Source organism: Littorina saxatilis, linkage group LG1, assembly GCF_037325665.1.
Source record: "Littorina saxatilis isolate snail1 linkage group LG1, US_GU_Lsax_2.0, whole genome shotgun sequence".
Taxonomy (NCBI): domain Eukaryota; kingdom Metazoa; phylum Mollusca; class Gastropoda; order Littorinimorpha; family Littorinidae; genus Littorina; species Littorina saxatilis.
The window spans coordinates 977,969-998,924 of NC_090245.1; the positions used below are offsets into that span (position 1 = coordinate 977,969).

The window sequence follows — 20,956 nt, forward strand, 5'->3', positions numbered from 1 at the left end:
TGTTTGTTTGTTTTGTTTTTACAATCTCATGATCTCTTGCCTGATTGTCTTGAAACACAGGAGTTAGGCCAAAAAAAAAAATAGGTGTGGTTACGGTAACATAGCCAAAAAAAATAGGGTAGGTAGGTGGGCAATCACTTTTTTTTTTTTAACTTTTTTTTCTAATGTGTACAAATTAAACCTACCGGTACTTGACAGGGAAATAAGTGTGCGACACGGGCGCTTTCGCTTTCATTGCGTTTTTTGCACTGGGTTTTTTTTTTTTTTTCGACAAATGTAATAAAAAGTTATAGGATCGGCCCCTAAAAATAGGGTAGGTCGGGTTACCGTAACCACACCTATTTTTTTTTTAGGCCTTATTTGTAGATGTCACATTATGTTGAGGTGTTGTGGTTTCAGATGGGCCGAACGTGGCTGAACATTGCAGAGTTACAGGAGAGACAGGGTGTTGGCTACAAAGTGCTCAGCAAGTCTTACATGTCTGTCTTCACTCACCCCACACTACAGGTACAGTGGAACCTTCATTATAAGTCTTACATGTCTGTCTTCACTCACCCCACACTACACCACACCAGATCAAAATCAAATTGGCCAGCATCGTCCATCCGATAGAAGGTACATGTTTCTATCGCTTCTTGTGGCGTCATTTGCATGATTACATCATGCCGTACAACTTTCCCTGCAATTCTAGATCTTTGGCTGGGTTTACCTTGCTTCACTGTCAAGTCGTCAAAACATCTGAATTACCTGTGCATTACCTGTGAATTACCTCTGCATTACCTATGCACTACCTGTGAATTACCTGTGAATTACCTCTGCATTACCTCTGCATTACCTATGCATTACCTGTGAATTACCTGTGAATTATCTGTGCATTACCTGTGCATTACCTGTGCATTTTAGGTGAGGGTTCTTCGCTCCCTGATAGCGACCCAGGTGGCGTTCAAAGAACATCGCCACAAAATGCAGACGGAGGCCAAACTCCAACAGGTCAAGGTCAAGTACGGCTTGAGATCGTCAGAAGATTCTTCTGAAGACGAAGATGACAGTCAGCCACCAGACAGCGACGTGGTCCCTGCTTCAGAACCAGAGTCTGACCTCAGCATATCCGACCTGACTGATAGTGGTGAGATTTTGTCTCCATGGAGAAATAACATATCCGACCTGACTGATAGTGGTGAGATTTTGTCTCTATGGAGAAATAGCATATCTGACCTAACTGAAAGTGGTGAGATTTTTGTCTCTTTGGAGAAATAGCATATCTGACCTAACTGGAAGTGGTGAGATTTTGTCCCTATGGAGAAATAAGAAATAGCATATCTGACCTAACTGACAGTGGTGAGATTTTTGTCTGTTTGGAGAATTAGCATATCTGACCTAACTGGAAGTGGTGAGATGTTTGTCTCTGTGGAGAAATAGCATATCTGACCTAACTGACAGTGGTGAGATGTTTGTCTCTGTGGAGAAATAGCATATCTGACCTAACTGGAAGTGGTGAGATGTTTGTCTCTGTGGAGAAATAGCATATCTGACCTAACTGGAAGTGGTGAGATTTTGTCTCTATGGAGAAATAGCATATCTGACCTAACTGAAAGTGGTGAGATTTTTTTTCTGTTTGGAGAAATAGCATATCTGACCTAACTGAAAGTGGTGAGATTTTGTCTGTTTGGAGAAATAGCATATCTGACCTAACTGGAAGTGGTGAGATTTTTTTCTGTTTGGAGAAATAGCTTATCTGACCTAACTGACAGTGATGAGATGTTTGTCTCTTTGGAGAAATCTTAGCATAACTGACCTAACTGACATTGGTGAGATTTATGTCTCTTTGAAGAAGTCTTAGCATAACTGACCTGAAGAATAGTGGTGAGATGTGTATCTGGGTGGAGAAATCTCGGCATATGTAATACAGTGTATCAGACCTGACATTAAGATGTGTGATGTTTATCTTCACTGGTGAGATTTGTTATCTTTACGAAGACATTTTCTTGATGGTTACTGTTCTCTGTGGTAGGAATAATTCATTGCCAAGTCATAAATGCTCAAATGCCTGAAAGTTTCAATCGCTGTAGCATAGTACAACACAGTTGTGATAAAAGTAGCTGCATCACCGTTAAGCTTTTAAACTAGTAAATCATTATATACCACTTAATTGTAATGATTGTTCTTTCTTTTTGTCAGATAAATCGGATGAAGAAAATGTGCGTCCTGTACTGAGCCAGTCGGTTGGTACGGCCAGAGTCCGTCGACAGAAACAGTTCAAGGTAAGCCTATGATTGCTGTGGTTTGCACGTACTGTACTCTCCTAATCTTGCAGAATTAAAGTAAGCGTCTTATTTGATCAATTTGATGTTCATGTATGCCTTCCTTGTTGATTTGGGGAACATGTATTAAGTATTCATGCTGTTTATTGTCCACTGTTCAATCCTTTGTTTTCTTTGCGATATATGTCACTGAATTCTTGTGTCTTAACAGAAAAACGAGAAAGGAGAAACCCCCCTTCATGTGGCCTGCATCAATGGAAACTTGAAGCGAGTCAGGTCCTTGTTGGCAGAGGTAATGTCTGTGTGGATTTCAAAGTCTTTGACTTTCTTCTCCCCCTTTTTCTCTGTCTCTCTCTGTCTGTCTGTCTCTCTGTCTGTCTGTCTCTCTCTGTCTGTCTGTCTGTCTGTCTGTCTGTCTCTCTCTCTCTCTCTCTCTCTCTCTCTCTGTCTCTCTCTCTGTCTCTCTCTGTCTGTCTGTCTCTCTGTCTTTCTCTCTCTCTCTGTCTGTCTGTCTGTCTCTCTGTCTTTCTAAATTTGTTTCTTTATTTTGATAGCATACCTTTGTGTGCTGCTATCTTATCCTGTATCATCCTTTTCTAAATAGCAACTATAGTTACTCTGATCTATCCCGGGAGTGTAAGTGCTGAATGCCACTTAATCCGAATTGTGTGACGCTTTGTCTGCCGTGCAGGCCTGGAGTGAAAGCTTGTGTGTCTGAATGTGCATTGTCAGCGCTCGCTTTGTGTTGTGGGAATCTTGACATTTACTTGGAGAAATCCTTGTGCGTTTATGATATATTAGAACTGTTGTCTTGACTGCTCCTGATACTCATATTTCCGGATTTTGCTTGCTTTATTATTTACTGCTGTTTGTTACAATATTGCACTTCGTCCTAATGTCAACAACATCAAACACTGTTCTCCGTATAGGGCATGTAAATATTTATCATTTAGTCAACAAAGTACATGATGTCTGTGTATTGCTAAACCAGCAACCAGAGCTGGTACAGCTCTTCGGTGTAAGTGAAACGCGTCTAGATTCGCGTATATTAGACAGCCTGGTTAACATTCCGAATTATTCGGTTTTACGACGGGACAATGCACGAATAGGCCAAACAGGCATCGCTCTTTATGTTCATCAGTCCATTGCTGGCATTGTCAAACGTAGAATCGATCTTGAAGATGACAATGTTGAATGTTTGTGGTTGGAACTGAAACAGGGCAAATCATCTCCCTTGCTTATTGGCTATCTGTATCGTAACCCTGCTGAAACGTCAAGGTGGATTGATGAATTTGTTTCTATGATAGACAGAGTGAAGGCTCGTGACGAGAATGTTGTATTGCTTGGCGATTTTAACATTAACCTACTCAGGCCTCAAACAACTTGGTGCTCAACCACTGCTCTGTTTGGTCTTCATCAGCTGGTTAAAACCCCTACAAGAGACACAAATACTTCATCAACCCTGATTGATCATATCTATACTGATAGTAAGAATATCGTTGCAAATGCGCAAGTAGTGCATTCCAGTTTTAGTGACCATCATTCTGTTTTTTGCTCGGTTTCTCTTAGATTGCCAAAATTACGTCATAAAGGCCACACAACAATTGAATACAGAAGTTTCAAGTATTTTGATGAATCTGCCTTTTTCTTTGACCTTAACCAAGCCCCATTTTACAGCGTATTCAATTGCAGTGACGCAGAGGGCGCTTGCAATATTTTTCACGATATTTTGTGTTCTATAATTGATAAACACGCACCACCCCTACATCAGCATAGAGTGAAACATCCCCAGCTTCCCCCTTGGTTAACCTCAGACATTATCGAGGCTATGGCGATGCGTGATCATTTCAAAGAGCGCAACATGAAAACAGAGTATAAACTGCAAAAAAATAAAGTTTTGGACACAGTGAGACAAGCAAAGGCAGAATATTTTGATAAACTAATCTCTGAAAAAAAAGGATACAGCTACAATCTGGCGAGCAGTGAATGAAATTCTTGATAAATCTAGGAAGGGATCAACCAATTCTCATTCAAAAACATCTCCAAATGATTTTAACAAACACTTCATTTCGCTAGCAGACAACCTAAAATCTTGTCTCAATCAGAATGATTCCCTTGATACGGATGATTGTCTTGAAAAATTAAAAACATTCTGTGGACAAAAGTTGAATCAAACTGACACGTTTTCTATTCCTCCAATCTCAGTGCACGAGGTAGGAAAACTGATAGAACAAATGGCGAATAAGAAGTCATTGGGTCCAGATAAGATTCCAGTCAAGTTGCTGAAACTTGCTTTACCTTACATTGTCGATTCCCTAACTTATGTTTATAACCTGAGCAAACGTGTTCCCTTCTATTTTAAAGTGTGCAAAGGTATTACCACTTCCAAAAAGTAAGGATCTTACAGACCCAAACAACTTTAGACCTATTTCCCTCTTACCTGTTGTATCTAAACCCTTAGAAAAGCACATACAAAAACACCTTCTGGCATATATGGAACAAATGAATCTGTTTCATCCTTTTCAGTCTGGATTCCGCTCTAAGCATTCCTGCCACACCGCCTTAAGCTCTTTATGCGAGACTTGGCTCTCAGCAATAAACAAAGCAGAAATAATGGGAGCGTTGTTTCTGGACTTTAAGAAAGCCTTTGACCTGGTAGATCACTCACTCCTACTAAAGAAATTAAAGTGTTATTTATAAGACGACTCTGCCTGTGCCTTTTTTGAATCGTATCTTTCAAAACGGAAACAGTATGTATCCATTAACTGTAAAACTTCGTCAAACGAGTTTGTCCGGAGTGGTGTCCCTCAAGGGTCTGTATTAGGACCTATCTTGTTCTGTATTTATATAAATGATCTACCTCTTCATGTGTGCGATGAAAAAGTTAGATGTGAGTTCTTTGCGGATGACTCTTCTGTCCACACCAGTCAAACATCTTTGGAATCCGTCAACTCTTCTCTTCAAACAAGTGTGGATGAAATCACTAAGTGGTGCGTTTCTAATGCAATGATCATTCATCCGATTAAAACAAAGAGTATGGTGATAACCACGAGACAAAAACACCAATTAAGTCCTTTACAATTACAACTGTCAGTTGGTTCAACTCAAGTGCAGCAAGTTAGGGAACATAGATTATTGGGTGTTACCATTGATCAAGAGTTGAAATGGCAAACTCATTTGAGTAATATCTGCAAAATAGTATCAAAGAATTTGTACCTGTTATCAAAATTAAGGCATTACGCAGATTCTGAAGCACTCAAAATGTTCTATTACGCCCACATAATGCCTCATATAAACTTCGCTTCAACACTTTGGGATAACTGCAGTGATGTTCATTTAAAAAGACTCAATTCCCTGCATCGCCGAGCTGCAAAACTTATTCTGTATGATTTGAATAGGTCCACGGATGATAAACTAAAGCTCCTGAATTTCCTCCCCTTGAAAGATCAGTTGACGTTAAACAAGGCTGTGTTCATGTATAAAATTCTAAATGACGACTGTCCTAAATATTTGCAATCACATTTCAAACATGCCACAAAAAGATATGGGTCCCAACAAATCATCCCTCCTGTACCTCGCAAAGACCTCTACAAATCGAGCTTAGCCTTCTCAGGAGCATTTCTCTGGAACTCCTTCCCCCAACAGATAAGAAATGCAACTTCAGTGAAAATGTTTAAGAGACAGTCACGTTCACACATCATTCGTGAATGAAATGTCTTGTTCGATTGTTATTTTGCAAAACATTCTGTACTAGTGCTAACAGCTGATTTGAGCAACTTCATTCCCAAATGAAAAGTATAACTATGTCAATATAATTTTGTAATTTTTGAGTTCTCGTTATGTAATTCCTTAAATGCACATTGTGTTGCATTCCATACAATGTATTTCTGTAGATTCAATCTATTTTTTGTACGTGCGTCCATCTTTACGTGTTGTATAAAGGACAGGTTGGAAGAATAGGCTTTGCCTAAAACCTTTATCCTTTTGTAATAAAGTTCTGAGTCTGAGTCTGAGTCTCTCTCTCTCTGTCTCTGTCTCTCTGTCTCTCTGTCTCTCTCTCTGTCTCTGTCTCTCTCTGTCTGTCTCTCTCTCTCTCTCTCTCACTCTCTGTCTGTCTGTCTCTCTGTCTCTCTCTCTCTCTCTCTCTCTGTCTCTCTCTCTGTCTCTCTGTCTCTCCCTCTCTGTCTCTCTCTGTCACTCTCTCTGTCACTCTCTCTGTCTCTCTCTGTCTCTCTCTCTCTCTCTCTCTCTCTCTCTCTCTCTCTCTGGCTCTCTCTCACTCTCTCTGTCTCTCTCTCATATTGCTTACTGTGTCAACATCATTTGAGAAAATAAATGCTTTTAGATGTTGTTCACTGACTCTACACCTGTGTGAAGTCATTGTATAAATGCACACAACGCACAGCTCAGTACCATTGTTTTGGGGGTAAAACCAGCTTTTTCAGCTTTTAGCATCTCTTTTCTTTCTCTTTTCTAGTGCTGTCTGTGGGGATACTTCCTCCTTTGAAGGTCATTGATTAAAGTATGTCGTGTCTGTGGGGATACTTCCTCCTTTGAAGGTCATTGATTAAAGTATGTCGTGTCTGTGGGGATACTTCCTCCTTTGAAGGTCATTGATTAAAGTATGTCGTGTCTGTGGGGATACTTCCTCCTTTGAAGGTCATTGATTAAAGTATGTCGTGTCTGTGGGGATACTTCCTCCTTTGAAGGTCATTGATTAAAGTATGTCGTGTCTGTGGGGATACTTCCTCCTTTGAAGGTCATTGATTAAAGTATGTCGTGTCTGTGGGGATACTTCCTCCTTTGAAGGTCATTGATTAAAGTATGTCGTGTCTGTCTTTAAATTGTTACTCTTTCACGTCAATCACAAGACTTTCCTGTTACTTTTCAGGGTCACCCAGTAAATGTTCGAGACCACTGCGGTTGGACTCCATTGCACGAGGCAGCCAATCACGACTTTTCTGATATCGTAGAGGCCCTTCTTGACGCAGGAGCTGACATAAATGATCGTGGGGGTGCAGAGTGCAACGGCTTCACTGCGCTCATCGACTCTGCAGCGTCTGGAAACGTGGCTGTGATGAAGATTCTGATTGAACGTGGTGCCAGCGTTCTCGCCAAAGATGACAGCGTGAGTTGTTGATGTGTTGATGTTTGGTCATAGAGAGAGTTGTTTGATGTGTTGATGTTTGGTCATAGAGAGAGTTGTTTGATGTGTTGATGTTTGGTCATAGAGAGAGTTGTTTGATGTGTTGATGTTTGGTCATAGAGAGAGTTGTTTGATGTGTTGATGTTTGGTCATAGAGAGAGTTGTTTGATGTGTTGATGTTTGGTCATAGAGAGAGTTGTTTGATGTGTTGATGTTTGGTCATAGAGAGAGTTGTTTGATGTGTTGATGTTTGGTCATAGAGAGAGTTGTTTGATGTGTTGATGTTTGGTCATAGAGAGAGTTGTTTGATGTGTTGATGTTTGGTCACAGAGTGGTTTGTCTAATCTGGCTGTGACCACAAAAGAAAGAAGGAAATGAACAAGAAGAAGAAGAATATCAAAATGTACTGCTGCATTTATTTGTCTGTGTCTGGGTGTTTTAGGTTAGAATGCTTTTTGATATTATTCTTGTTCTCGTTCATTTTCTTCTTAATAATAATAATAATATGGGAGATTTATAGAGCGCTTTACGTTCTCTAAGCGCTTTACAATGAAGAAAAAAAATGAAAAAACAAACAAACATACATATACATACAAAGCAAAGCAAAAAAGCATGTGCAGCAGCATTCAGCACACAAGTGAACAACGAAACACTACATCAATACAAGCTGCAAGCATACTAACACAGGCAAAACATTCAAACATTCAAACACCTGATCAAAAATGCACCATATTGAAATAAAATTAATCAAAATACTGTGTGAAGAAGTGTGTTTTAAGGTTTGATTTGAAGGAACAAAATGTTTGGCAGTGTCGGATAGAGTAAGGAAGAGAGTTCCACGCAACGGCAGCAGAGTTGGAGAAGGCTCTCTGGCCGTGCTGTTTGCGACTAAAAGAAGATAGACGGAATATTCTAGTGTCTACAGAGGAGCGGAGGGATCGTGAGGGTGTATTGAGTGTGAACAGGTCAGACAGGTAGGATGGGGCTGAGCCAGATATTATTTTGTAGCAGATACAGCAGCACTTATATTGGATTCTCAGCTCTACAGGGAGCCAATGAAGTTTCTTTAGCAAGGGGGAACAGGACTGGGACCGAGGGGCTTTGCAGACAAGCCGGGCTGCAGAATTTTGAACGCACTGCAAAGGATGGATGACAGACTGAGGACAGCCAATGAGAACAGAATTTCCGTAGTCTAATCGAGAAAGAATGTAGGAGAAAACAAGGGTCTTGGTGGCATCTTCGGTAAGGTATGGGCGGATAGAACCTATTCTCTTAAGCTCGATGTAAGCGGACTGACAGACTTTCATAACATGGTGTTTCATGGAGAGATCGCTATCAAGAAAGATGCCAAGATCACGGACGGAGTCTGAGAATTCAATAGTGCTGCTACCCAAAGTGATAGAAGGAGGGAGAGAGAGAGAGAGGAGGAGAAGGATGATTTGGTGAAACGAATGGCTTCTGTTTTGTCGCAGTTAAGTTAAAGCTTGTTAGTGGACATCCAGAGTTCAACGTCAGCAATGCAAGACTGAAGGGAGGTGGTCATCTGGGCATATTCTGAGGGAGTCGCTGAGTTCTGAAGCTGAGTGTCGTCAGCAAACATTTCGTGGGAAACGGAATGTCTGTCGACGAGGTCAGTCAGAGGGGTGGTGTACATGATGAACAGCACGGGCCCGAGCACAGAGCCCTGGGGAACGCCAAAAAGGAGGGAGGTTTCCTGGGATGGGACGTCGTTTACAATTACAAAATTTTTTCTTTCTTTTGTGGTCTACTTTCATATTTCCTCGTCGGAGAACTTTTCTTGCAGGCGGCAGAAGAATAGGAGCCCTTTGTGATTGACCATGTCAGTAAAAACCTGTATTTCCGAGATACCTTATTCATGAATTGATTGCTGTCTCCATGTTGTGCAGGGAACCACAGCCTTACAAGCGATACAGAACTGTGATTATCAGATCTCTTACTGGTGATATCATTGCTGTCTCCATGTTGTGCAGGGAACCACAGCCTTACAAGCGCTGAGGAACTGGCACAGAGACTATGGAGATGACTTGAGCCAAGATTCCTGCTCAGAGTATAACGATGTTCTGCAACTCCTACAAGGTAACACAACCTTTCCCTTTCTTTCTTCTCTTTCATTTCTTCCTTTGTGTCTTAGACCACATTTAACATGGGTTGTACACGTGGATTGTGTCTTGGACCACATTTAACATGGGTTTTACACGTGGATTGTGTCTTAGACCACATTTAACATGGGTGTTACACGTGGATTGTGTCTTAGACCACATTTAACATGGGTTGTACACGTGGATTGTGTCTTAGACCACATTTAACATGGGTTGTACACGTGGATTGTGTCTTAGACCACATTTAACATGGGTTTTACACGTGGATTGTGTCTTAGACCACATTTAACATGGGTTGTACACGTGGATTGTGTCTTAGACCACATTCAACATGGGTTGTGCATGTGGATTGTGTCTTAGACCATTTAACATGGGTTGTACACGTGGATTGTGTCTTAGACCACATTTAACATGGGTTGTACATGTGGATTGTGTCTTAGACCACATTTAACATGGGTTGTACATGTGGATTGTGTCTTAGACCACATTTAACATCGGTTGTACACGTGGATTGTGTCTTGGACCACATTTAACATGGGTTGTACACGTGGATTGTGTCTTAGACCACATTTAACATGGGTTGTACATGTGGATTGTGTCTTAGACCACATTTAACATGGGTTGTACATGTGGATTGTGTCTTAGACCACATTTAACATGGGTTGTACATGTGGATTGTGTCTTAGACCACATTTAACATGGGTTGTACATGTGGATTGTGTCTTAGACCATTTAACATGGGTTGTACATGTGGATTGTGTCTTAGACCACATTTAACATGGGTTGTACATGTGGATTGTGTCTTAGACCACATTTAACATGGGTTGTACACGTGGATTGTGTCTTAGACCACATTCAACATGGGTTGTGCATGTGGATTGTGTCTTAGACCACATTTAACATGGGTTGTACATGTGGATTGTGTCTTAGACCACATTTAACATGGGTTGTACATGTGGATTGTGTCTTAGACCACATTTAACATGGGTTGTACATGTGGATTGTGTCTTAGACCACATTTAACATGGGTTGTACATGTGGATTGTGTCTTAGACCACATTTAACATGGGTTGTACACGTGGATTGTGTCTTAGACCACATTTAACATGGGTGTTACACGTGGATTGTGTCTTAGACCACATTTAACATGGGTTTTACACGTGGATTGTGTCTTAGACCACATTTAACATGGGTTGTACACGTGGATTGTGTCTTGGACCACATTTAACATGGGTTGTACACGTGGATTGTGTCTTGGACCACATTTAACATGGGTTGTACATGTGGATTGTGTCTTAGACCACATTTAACATGGGTTGTACACGTGGATTGTGTCTTAGACCACATTTAACATGGGTTGTACACGTGGATTGTGTCTTAGACCACATTTAACATGGGTTGTACACGTGGATTGTAAGCAGAACAATGGTGACTGTGTGTGAGAAATAAAAAGACCCAAAAATAATACTGTTAACCAAGACGACACAATGACAGTGTTAGACGTTACGACCCTGGGGGGTTCCCCAGGAACACTAAACAAGTGTATCTTTTTATTACAAGTGGATTGTAGTCAAGTTCTATGTGATCTTTACATTTTTTGTAAGGTCAGTTATTTACAATGACATCCAATAGAATATTGCGGCTGTACGGCAGTGTGTTGATGCTGCAAGGCTAGAACACCCATGGTTCTCTTGTCATTTAGTCTCCAGTGGCACAGACTTGGGACCGCAATTCTAGTGAAGATGAAAACAGAGATATGGTTTTACATAAAGCATTGTGAACAATTTCCAGGGAAAATGAAGTGGCTGTTTTACACAGAGATATTGTTATACATCTAACATTGTGAACTGCTGCAGAGAAAACGGCAGGTTGCACAAAAAGCGGCGCCACTGGTTCCAGAGTTGGCGTTGGCGGCAGTGTTGCGAGCAGCTCTCCCAGTCTCCATGGCGACCCAGCAATGTTGACCGGCTCCCCGTCATGCAGTGCACAGCCAGCAGCCAGGGTGACACTGTCAGACAGCAGTCAGACAGTCTCTGCAAACCCAAGGTGCGTTTCTATACCATCATGTGGGCAGGATGTTGTGATGTCATTAACAATTCTGACACAGTAAACAGCATGATTTGTATTATCCACACAGTCTGTGTTTTGTGAGGTAGCTTTAGGATTGAGGCAAGACCAAGTATACATTTGGATTTTGTTTGTATGTTGCCTGCTGTCCTTTCAGATCTGACCGCTGCAAGGAAGAGAGATGTCTCTGGGTGGGATTGAGTCTAGAGGTCAAACCCAGTCCATCCTCTTCTTCTGTGTTCGAGGTATACTTTCATAAAGGAGGCTTTAATCCTAGAAAAAGGAGCGTCACCATAAAGTCTTCGTAAGTTAAAGGCTGATATGGCACATTGACAGTCCATGTGTTGTCTTTCAGGCCTGCAGAGACCCTTTCCAGCGAGGGGGAGGAAGAGGGGGGGTTGTACCAGAATCCACAACTGGAGGACATCGCAGCGTCCTCCCAAACGGCCACGGAGGCTTATCGCACCAGCATCCTGGCACTCGGCTCTTCAGCCCAGCGAGCCGTTGTGCGTGCCACCACCACTACCACCACCAAACCGGCCTCGTCTTCCCAGCCTGGGCGCCGTGATCTAAGGCCTGCGCTCATCGCTGCAGGGGAAGCTGTTGGGGATGATTGGTTGATTGAGGACGTTCAGCCCACCGGCCGCAAGCGAAGGGACCGCAGCAGTGTCGACGGCATGCTTTCATCCGATTCTATTCGGACAGCTAGAGGGAATAAAAGAGCGCGATTGTCCAACCTGCGCAGACACGTGGAGCGAGACTCTGACAGCGACAGTGGGAGCAGGACGAGTGGTAGGGAAAACACGCTCCTTGAAAACCCTTCAGCACAGAGCAACACCTCTTCTCCTTCGCTCCATCCTTCAGGCAGCCAAAAGCTGGATCAGGTCGCAGCCAGGCGGTTAGCTTCGGACAGCGAAGACGACGACTTTCTCCCTGTGTTGAACAGTGCCAGGCGGAGTGTGTCTGTGGAAAGACTGGCAGACATCATGCGTGACACCGAACACTCGGGCAGAGAGGAGGGGGAGTCAGGGAGATGGACACACAGGAGGACAGAGGGGGAGGGGGAGAGGAGTGTTCACGGGGCAGGACTGAGTGTCGATACGTCGCAACAACAACCTCCTGTTGCTGTACTCGTACCAGCTCACCCCAGTCGGGTCAAGGTCAAGATCGAAGGAGCTGTCTTTCTCATTCCTATTCCAGCAGTGTAAGTTGGCACATGTTTTTGTTTTTGTTTTGCTTTTTACATTTAGTCAAGTTTTGACTAAATGTTTTAACAAAGAGGGGGAATCGAGACGAGGGTCGTGGTGTGTGTGTGTGTGTGTGTGTCTGTCTGTCTGTCTGTGCATGTGTGTCTGTCTGTCTGTCTGTGCATGTGTGTGTGTAGAGCGATTCAGACCAAACTACAGTCGAACCCACCTAAAACGAACACGCTAGTTACGAATTTTGACTTATAACGTATTAGTTTTAAGTTCCCAACTGAATACCTCTTTCTTCATGCTTAAAAAAAATGCTTGAAACGAATTCTTTGTAACGAATTTATGCTTATAACGAGCACTTTTTGGATTCCCAAGCATGCATAATGTCTGTAATTTACTCACGCTTATGACGAAATCTTTAAACTCGTCCCGAGATCGACATATATCATTTGCATAACGAACCCCTCTTTTAACAAACATGTTTTCATCGCCCCAGAGCCGCTTTGTCTCTAAAAGTCACAAGGCTACAAGGATCTGCGTGTGAGGCGAGATCAAAGGCAGGTCCATTGTGATGGCTGGGTGGCCTTCTTTATAGACCCAGTTTTAGCTACGAGAGGTGGTTCCCCTTTCATATGAGGAAACACTTCCTGCACCCGGGTCAGTGACCTAGTTTAACCTATGGGGAGTTTAACCTATGGGGCGGTCTCTTTGATGTCTTGAGAGGAAACTTGGCCAGGGTAGTACATGCACCAGAACTGGTGGACACCATGAAATCGGAGATTGATCAGAATGTACATGTACATGCTTTTACACGACTTTTTAAATTTTACTTCTAAAATTGTGACAGTAAAAAAATCAATCAATTCTCTTAATGCGAATTTCGGTTAAAGGCACAGTAAGCCTCCCGTAAACCATCACAGATACGGTCAGGCTTTTACACACAGTACAAACACCCTTCCATTTGAACGCTCACCAAACGGGAACATCCTAGGTGGCCTACGTAAGGAGCGAGCAATTTTCAAAGAATTTATTTTTGCGTGGTTTATCTTACCCCTGAGCCATCGTGAACCCGTGTGATCCAGTTTCCCTTTTTCACAATGTAGTCGTCAGTTAGTCATTTGAATGCGACTCGATGTGAGCTTATTTACAATAGCACGTTTTTATGCACGAAACAAACGGCTGTGGTTCACAAGAACTCTAACGATGGCTTTTGACTGTTGAGAGGAACGGCGATATGCACTGATAAACCGTCGTCTGCTACGACCCTTGCGTGACCCTGCTTCCGGGCTTTTCTTTTTTCAAACTTTCACAACTTCGAATTGTACTAATCTTGTCTTGATGAAAAAAGAATTCTTTTATGATTAAAGAATGTTTGTGTAACAAGCTGTCAATTTATTATTTAGATTTTAAAAGTTAGGTCTAGCGCAAAAACGTACCACGGTCCAAACACATTTTGATAATCATCGATTCACGGCTATCGCCAGTTTACATCGATAGAATGAGACCCGAAGGGAAGTAACTCATGTTTGACCTGAGTTCAGGTTGGGTCCAAAAAGTGTTCGAGACAATCTGCAAAATTAATTCTTTAAACATTTCTCGCTCTTTACGTAGGGCACCTAGGATGTTGCCGTTTGGTGAGCGTTCAAATGGAAGGGTGTTTGTACTGTGTGTAAAAGCCTGACAGTATCTGTGATGGTTCACGGGAGGCTTACTGTCCGGGCGTGATTTCCGGTATCATAACAGCCGTCCAGCACCAAAACGAGGCGCCATTGTTGTTGGACCAAGTCCACGAAAATAAATTCTTTGAAAATGTCTCACGCTCGACAGAAAGCAGCCAGGATGTTCCCGTTCGGTGAGCGTTCAAATGGAAGTATGCTTGTACTGTATGTAGACGCTCGGGGAGCTCTGTGATGGTTTACGGGAGGCTTACTGTGCCTTTAAAACGAACTTATTTCCCGATCCCCAGTGATTCGTCTTAAGCGAGTTCGACTGTACTGGACCGATCTTTATGAAATTTTACATGAGAGTTCCTGGTAATGATATCCCCGGACGTTTTTTTTCTTTTTTTCGATAAATACCTTTGATGGCCTCATATCCGGCTTTTTGTAAAAGTTGAGGCGGCACTGTCACACCCTCATTTTTCAATCAAATTGATTGAAATTTTGGCCAAGCAATCTTCGACGAAGGCCAGACTTCGGTATTGCATTTCAGTTTGGTGGCTTAAAAATTAATTAATGACTTTGGTCATTAAAAATCTGAAAATTGTAAAAAAAATAATTTTTTTATAAATTGATCCAAATTTACGTTCATCTTATTTTTCATCATTTTCTGATTCCAAAAACATATAAATATGTTATATTTGGATTAAAAACAAGCTCTAAAAATTAAAAATATAAAAATTATGATCAAAATTAAATTTTCGAAATCAATTTAAAAACACTTTCATCTTATTTCTTGTCGGTTCCTGATTCCAAAAAGATATAGATATGATATGTTTGGATTAAAAACACGCTCAGAAACGAAGAGAGGTACAGAAAAGCGTGCTATCGTACTCAGCGCAACTACTACCCCGCTCTTCTTGTCAATTTCACTGCCTTTGCCACGAGCGGTGGACTGACGATGCTACGAGTATACGGTCTTGCTGAAAAATTGCATTGCGTTCAGTTTCATTCTGTGAGTTCGACAGCTTGACTAAATGTTGTATTTTCGCCTTGCGCGACTTGTTTTATATTAATGTTTTTCACCTGAGTAATGGGTGAGTCTTTGTATTCATCCGTGTTCATCTATATGGCCGGCCGGCCAGGGTGTGTGGGGGGGGGGGGGGGGGAAGGAGGTGTTCGAAGGTGAGTCGTGTAAGCATTTGCTTTTCTTGTTGTTCTTTTATTTTCCTCATACATTGAATAATGGCTTATTTGAAGGTCAAGATTAAGTGATCGGTCTTTCTTATTGCTATTCCAGCAGCGTAAGATTTTTTTCTGCTCATTTACTACAAACCTGCACATTGTTAACACAGCTTACTACATGCCTGCACATTGTTAACACAGCTTACTACATGCCTGCACATTGTTAACACAGCTTACTACATGCCTGCACATTGTTAACACAGCTTACCACATGCCTGCACATTGTTACCACAGCTTACCTCATGCCTGCACATTGTTAACACAGCTTACTACAAACCTGCACATTGTTAACACAGCTTACCTCATGCCTGCACATTGTTAACACAGCTTACTACATGCCTGCACATTGTTAACACAGCTTACTACATGCCTGCACATTGTTAACACAGCTTACTACATGCCTGCACATTGTTACCACAGCTTACTACATGCCTGCACATTGTTACCACAGCTTACTACATGCCTGCACATTGTTACCACAGAGAGCAGAAGACGGTGGGGTGGCTGAGTGAGGAGGCCAGTCAGCGTTACAGCGGTCACTTCGGCCGACGTCCCTTGCTGACCCTCAGCAGTTCTGACGGCGCCATTCTCAGCACCGAAGATGTTCTCTCCACTGTCTTGTCCAGCGACGAGCAGGTCTGTGACTGTTCTTTATGTTTTTGTTAAAACTGTTACCTCTTACGACTTTCTTAAGACGCAACTAAAATGCCAAACCATTTTTTCACATAATGTTCTTTTCTTTTTCTTTTTTTTTATATATAAGGAGATTTTTTTTAAACAAATGCGATGTCCTGATAACATTAGGAGAAAAGCGGTACTGGCTGGTTCGTTTTGACCTTGACCTTTTACTGTTAATAGTTTTTCTGTTATAATTTTTTATAGGTTATAAGAATCCATTGTAAAAATTGCTTGTGCATCAGTGAGCAACCAGATTTTCAGTGTGTGACATGCCTTTGCTGTCATTCCTCTGTGTGTTTGACGCTGTAAACTGAACAGAGCGTGATGGGTGTGATGTTTCAGCTGGAGGCCTCAGTGCTAGGATGGGATGAGCCAGCCATGAGTGAGAGATATGCGCAGGCCTGTAAAACTCTGGCTACAGGTTAGTATTGGCATTTGATCGCAGTTTATTTATTTAAATCAATCAAGCCTAACTAAAGATTGAGGGGGGGGGGGGGGGGAGACTCTCATCTTATAAACCCTGTTCAAGAACATTTAGCTAGAAATGTTCAGCCATACTTCAGTTTGAAACTAGCATTTGTGAGAGGATTAGACGACAGAGAGATTAGACGACAGAGAGATTAGACGGCATGAGATTTTCTGCCTTGATTTTCAGCATTTTCAAAGATGCAGAGAATATTCTTTAGATCACAAGATTGCATGATTTGTTTGGATTTTTAAACAAAAAATTGGGGGGTGGGGAGATGCGTTCAGGCCTTTTGACAATTTCATGGTCTCATGCGGGAATTGCCTGTGCAGGCCCAGTAAATTACAAGAAATAATGTTGGCGTTCTTTTTCTTGTGACAATGAAGTTTTAGTTATAATGAATTGCCTAGTGAATTACAAGCAGTAATGGTGGCGTTGTTTGTTGTGACAGTGAAGTACAGGAACATCAGCGAGCTACTGAAGGAGGCAGAGACGTCCCATGCGCTGTGTCTGTTAATGGTGCTATTTTTGTTGTGACAGTGAAGTACAGGAACATCAGCGGGCTACTGAGGGAGGCAGAGACGTCCCATGCGCTGTGTCTGTTAATGGTGCTATTTTTGTTGTAACAGTGAAGTACAGGAACATCAGCGGGCTACTGAGGGAGGCAGAGACGTCCCATGCGCTGTGTCTGTCGGGTCTGGGGTTGCGCTGCGCTGTGTTTCTCCCCATCACCAAGGCCCTGCGCGGCCAGGTCTTATTGCAACAACTACACCTGCCAGGTACACACCTTGATTCTCTTTAGGTCTTGTTGCAACACCTACACCTGCCAGGTACACACCTTGATTCTCTTTAGGTCTTGTTGCAACAACTACACCTGCCAGGTACACACCTTGATTCTCTTTAGGTCTTGTTGCAACACCTACACCTGCCAGGTACACACCTTGATTCTCTTTAGGTCTTGTTGCAACACCTACACCTGCCAGGTACACACCTTGGTTCTCTTTAGGTCTTGCTGCAACACCTACACCTGCCAGGTACACACCTTGATTCTCTTTAGGTCTTGCTGCAACACCTACACCTGCCAGGTACACACCTTGATTCTCTTTAGGTCTTGTTGCAACACCTACACCTGCCAGGTACACACCTTGATTCTCTTTAGGTCTTGTTGCAACACCTACACCTGCCAGGTACACACCTTGATTCTCTTTAGGTCTTGTTGCAACACCTACACCTGCCAGGTACACACCTTGATTCTCTTTAGGTCTTGTTGCAACACCTACACCTGCCAGGTACACACCTTGATTCTCTTTAGGTCTTGTTGCAACACCTACACCTGCCAGGTACACACCTTGATTCTCTTTAGGTCTTGTTGCAACACCTACACCTGCCAGGTACACACCTTGATTCTCTTTAGGTCTTGTTGCAACAACTACACCTGCCAGGACCGGCACGGTTGGCCTAGTGGTAAGGCGTCCGCCCTGTGATCGGGAGGTCGTGGGTTCGAACCCCGGCCGGGTCATACCTAAGACTTTAAATTGGCAATCTAGTGGCTGCTCCGCCTGGCGTCTGGCATTATGGGGTTAGTGCTAGGACTGGTTGGTCCGGTGTCAGAATAATGTGACTGGGTGAGACATGAAGCCTCTGCTGCGACTTCTGTCTTGTGTGTGGCGCACGTTATAATGTCAAAGTAGCACCGCCCTGATATGGCCCTTCGTGGTCGGCTGGGCGTTAAGAAAACAAAAAAAAAAACCCACCAGCCAGGTACACACCTTGATTCTCTTTAGGTCTTGTTGCAACACCTACACCTGCCAGGTACACACCTTCATTCTCTTTTCTTCTCCACAATGAAAACAACACCAAGATGGGTGAATGTAATTAAATTACATATTCTTACTCCGAATCACATATAGCATTGACACAGTCTGAGATGCTAAGGTCTGAAAAGGCTTACCCGTCTAACATTTTTAAAGGGAAGCAACCCCATCACCAAAAGAGCTAAAAATAGCCATGGTAATGAGCACATACTCTGAGAGTTACCTAGATAGATAGATAGATAATTTATTGCCAAGTGTACAATACATGAATGAACATAAAAAATACACGAGGAAAGCAGCTTGCTGTGTGATAAAAACAAAAATAAATAGCATTCATACATCACTGGCGCATAGCATCATACATACATGGGTAAGACAATTTGGTATCACAGTAACTAATACCTCCCATTGGTGTGTACTACGTCACTACCTCTATCACCACGTGTCCAAGATCATACGACTTTTTCAGCTCTTGAGAGAATGTTGTTGATTTTTTGGCTCTCGTGGCTGTGCTGTTTGGTGTTTGTTTGACACCCACCGGCCACTTACCCATCTTACTTGCCTTCTGCTTCATTAGTTGGTGAGCTCTGTCAAGTTTTGACTAAATGTTTTAACATAGAGGGGGAATCGAGACGAGGGTCGTGGTGTATGTGTGTGTGTGTGTCTGTCTTGTCTGTCTGTGCGTGTGTGTGTGTAGAGCGATTCAGACCAAACTACTGGACTGATCTTTATGAAATTTGACATGAGAGTTCCTGGGAATGATATCCCCGGACGTTTTTTTCTTTTTTTCGATAAATAATAATATAATAATAATAATAATAACGGGCATTTATAAAGCGCCTTATCAAAAGTTCAAAGCGCGGGACAACAATACATGTATACAAAAATCATACAATCACTGTCAGATTCAAACAACACATCATGCACATCTCACATCCCCAGACTCTATACTAAGGAACTATCCGTAGTGTTGTTGGAACAAGTGAGTTTTCAAATTGGACTTAAAAGATGAAATGGATGGAGAGTGACGTAATTGAAAGGGGAGTGAATTCCATAACTGAGGTCCATAATACGAAAACGTGCGGAAGCCATGAGCCTTGCGTTTAAAGCGACCTTGACAGAGAAGTCGAGCATCATCAGAAGAACGAAGGGTGCGAGAGGGAGTGTAGAGAGAGACCAGTTCAGAAAGATAGGCAGGTGCCGATTCAGAGATGATATTGTAGCAGAAGCAGGCAGCTTTATACCTAATACGTTCAGATACAGGAAGCCAGTGAAGTTCTTTCATGAGAGGAGTGCAGGGTTGTCGATGCTGTGCTCTGAAAATGAGACGTGCAGCAGAGTGTTGTACTTTTTGCAAGGGTTGGAGAGTGGAGTCAGGGCAGCCTATGAGAAGGGAGTTGCAGTAATCTAATCTGGACAGAATGACCTTTGATGACGTCATATCCGGCTTTTTGTAAAAGTTGAGGCGGCACTGTCACACCCTCATATTTGATTGAAATTTTGGCCAAGCAATCTTCGACGGAGGCCAGTCTTTGGTATTGCATTTCAGCTTGATGGCTTAAAAATTAATTAATGACTTTGGTCATTAAAAATCTGAAAATTGTAAAAAAAATATTTTTTTTATAAAACGATCCAAATTTACGTTCATTTTATTCTCCATCATTTTCTGATTCAAAAAACATATAAATATGTTATATTTGGATTAAAAACAAGCTCTGAAAATTAAAAATATAAAAATTATGATCAAAATTAAATTTTCGAAATCAATTTAAAAACACTTTCATCTTATTCCTTGTCGGTTCCTGATTCCAAAAACATATAGATATTTATGATATGTTTGGATTAAAAACACGCTCAGAAAGTTAAGACGAAGAGAGGTACAGAAAAGCGTGTTATCCTTCTCAGCGCAACTACTACCCCGCTCTTCTTGTCAATTTCACTGCCTTTGCCACGAGCGGTGGACTGACGATGCTACGAGTATACGGTCTTGCTGAAAAAATTGCATTGCGTTCAGTTTCATTCTGTGAGTTCGACAGCTTGACTAAATGTTGTATTTTTGCCTTACGCGACTTGTTGGTCATTATTTTGACAAGAATGTTGATGTAGTTGCTGACTTTTCGTCCGTTTTTGGACATGTACATTTTTCAGTAACTTATTGTTGTGCCGCCATTTTTGTTGGTCAGCATGGCTGACAGCGTTAAAATGTGACAAGGCCGATGTTTTGGTGAGGTAAACCTTATATTACCTCCTTACTTGCCTTCTGCTTTGTTAGTTGGTAAGCTCTTTCCTTTTTGGTCATTAGTTT

The 20,956-nt window shown here is 42.1% G+C and overlaps 1 protein-coding gene across 1 annotated transcript in view; it reads left to right on the top strand.

The window, feature by feature from the left end:
* LOC138950160 (tonsoku-like protein) overlaps positions 1-20,956 on the top strand; it is a gene marked incomplete at its 5' end in the record, with an annotated part of 56,435 nt that overhangs the window by 20,831 nt on the left and 14,648 nt on the right. The window contains 12 exon segments of the mRNA XM_070321900.1: positions 400-507; positions 904-1,126; positions 2,179-2,261; positions 2,473-2,553; positions 7,153-7,389; positions 9,399-9,504; positions 11,384-11,573; positions 11,950-12,802; positions 16,183-16,329; positions 16,714-16,792; positions 17,289-17,343; positions 17,378-17,616. Of these exon segments, the coding sequence (XP_070178001.1) occupies positions 400-507; positions 904-1,126; positions 2,179-2,261; positions 2,473-2,553; positions 7,153-7,389; positions 9,399-9,504; positions 11,384-11,573; positions 11,950-12,802; positions 16,183-16,329; positions 16,714-16,792; positions 17,289-17,343; positions 17,378-17,616 (2,401 nt within the window).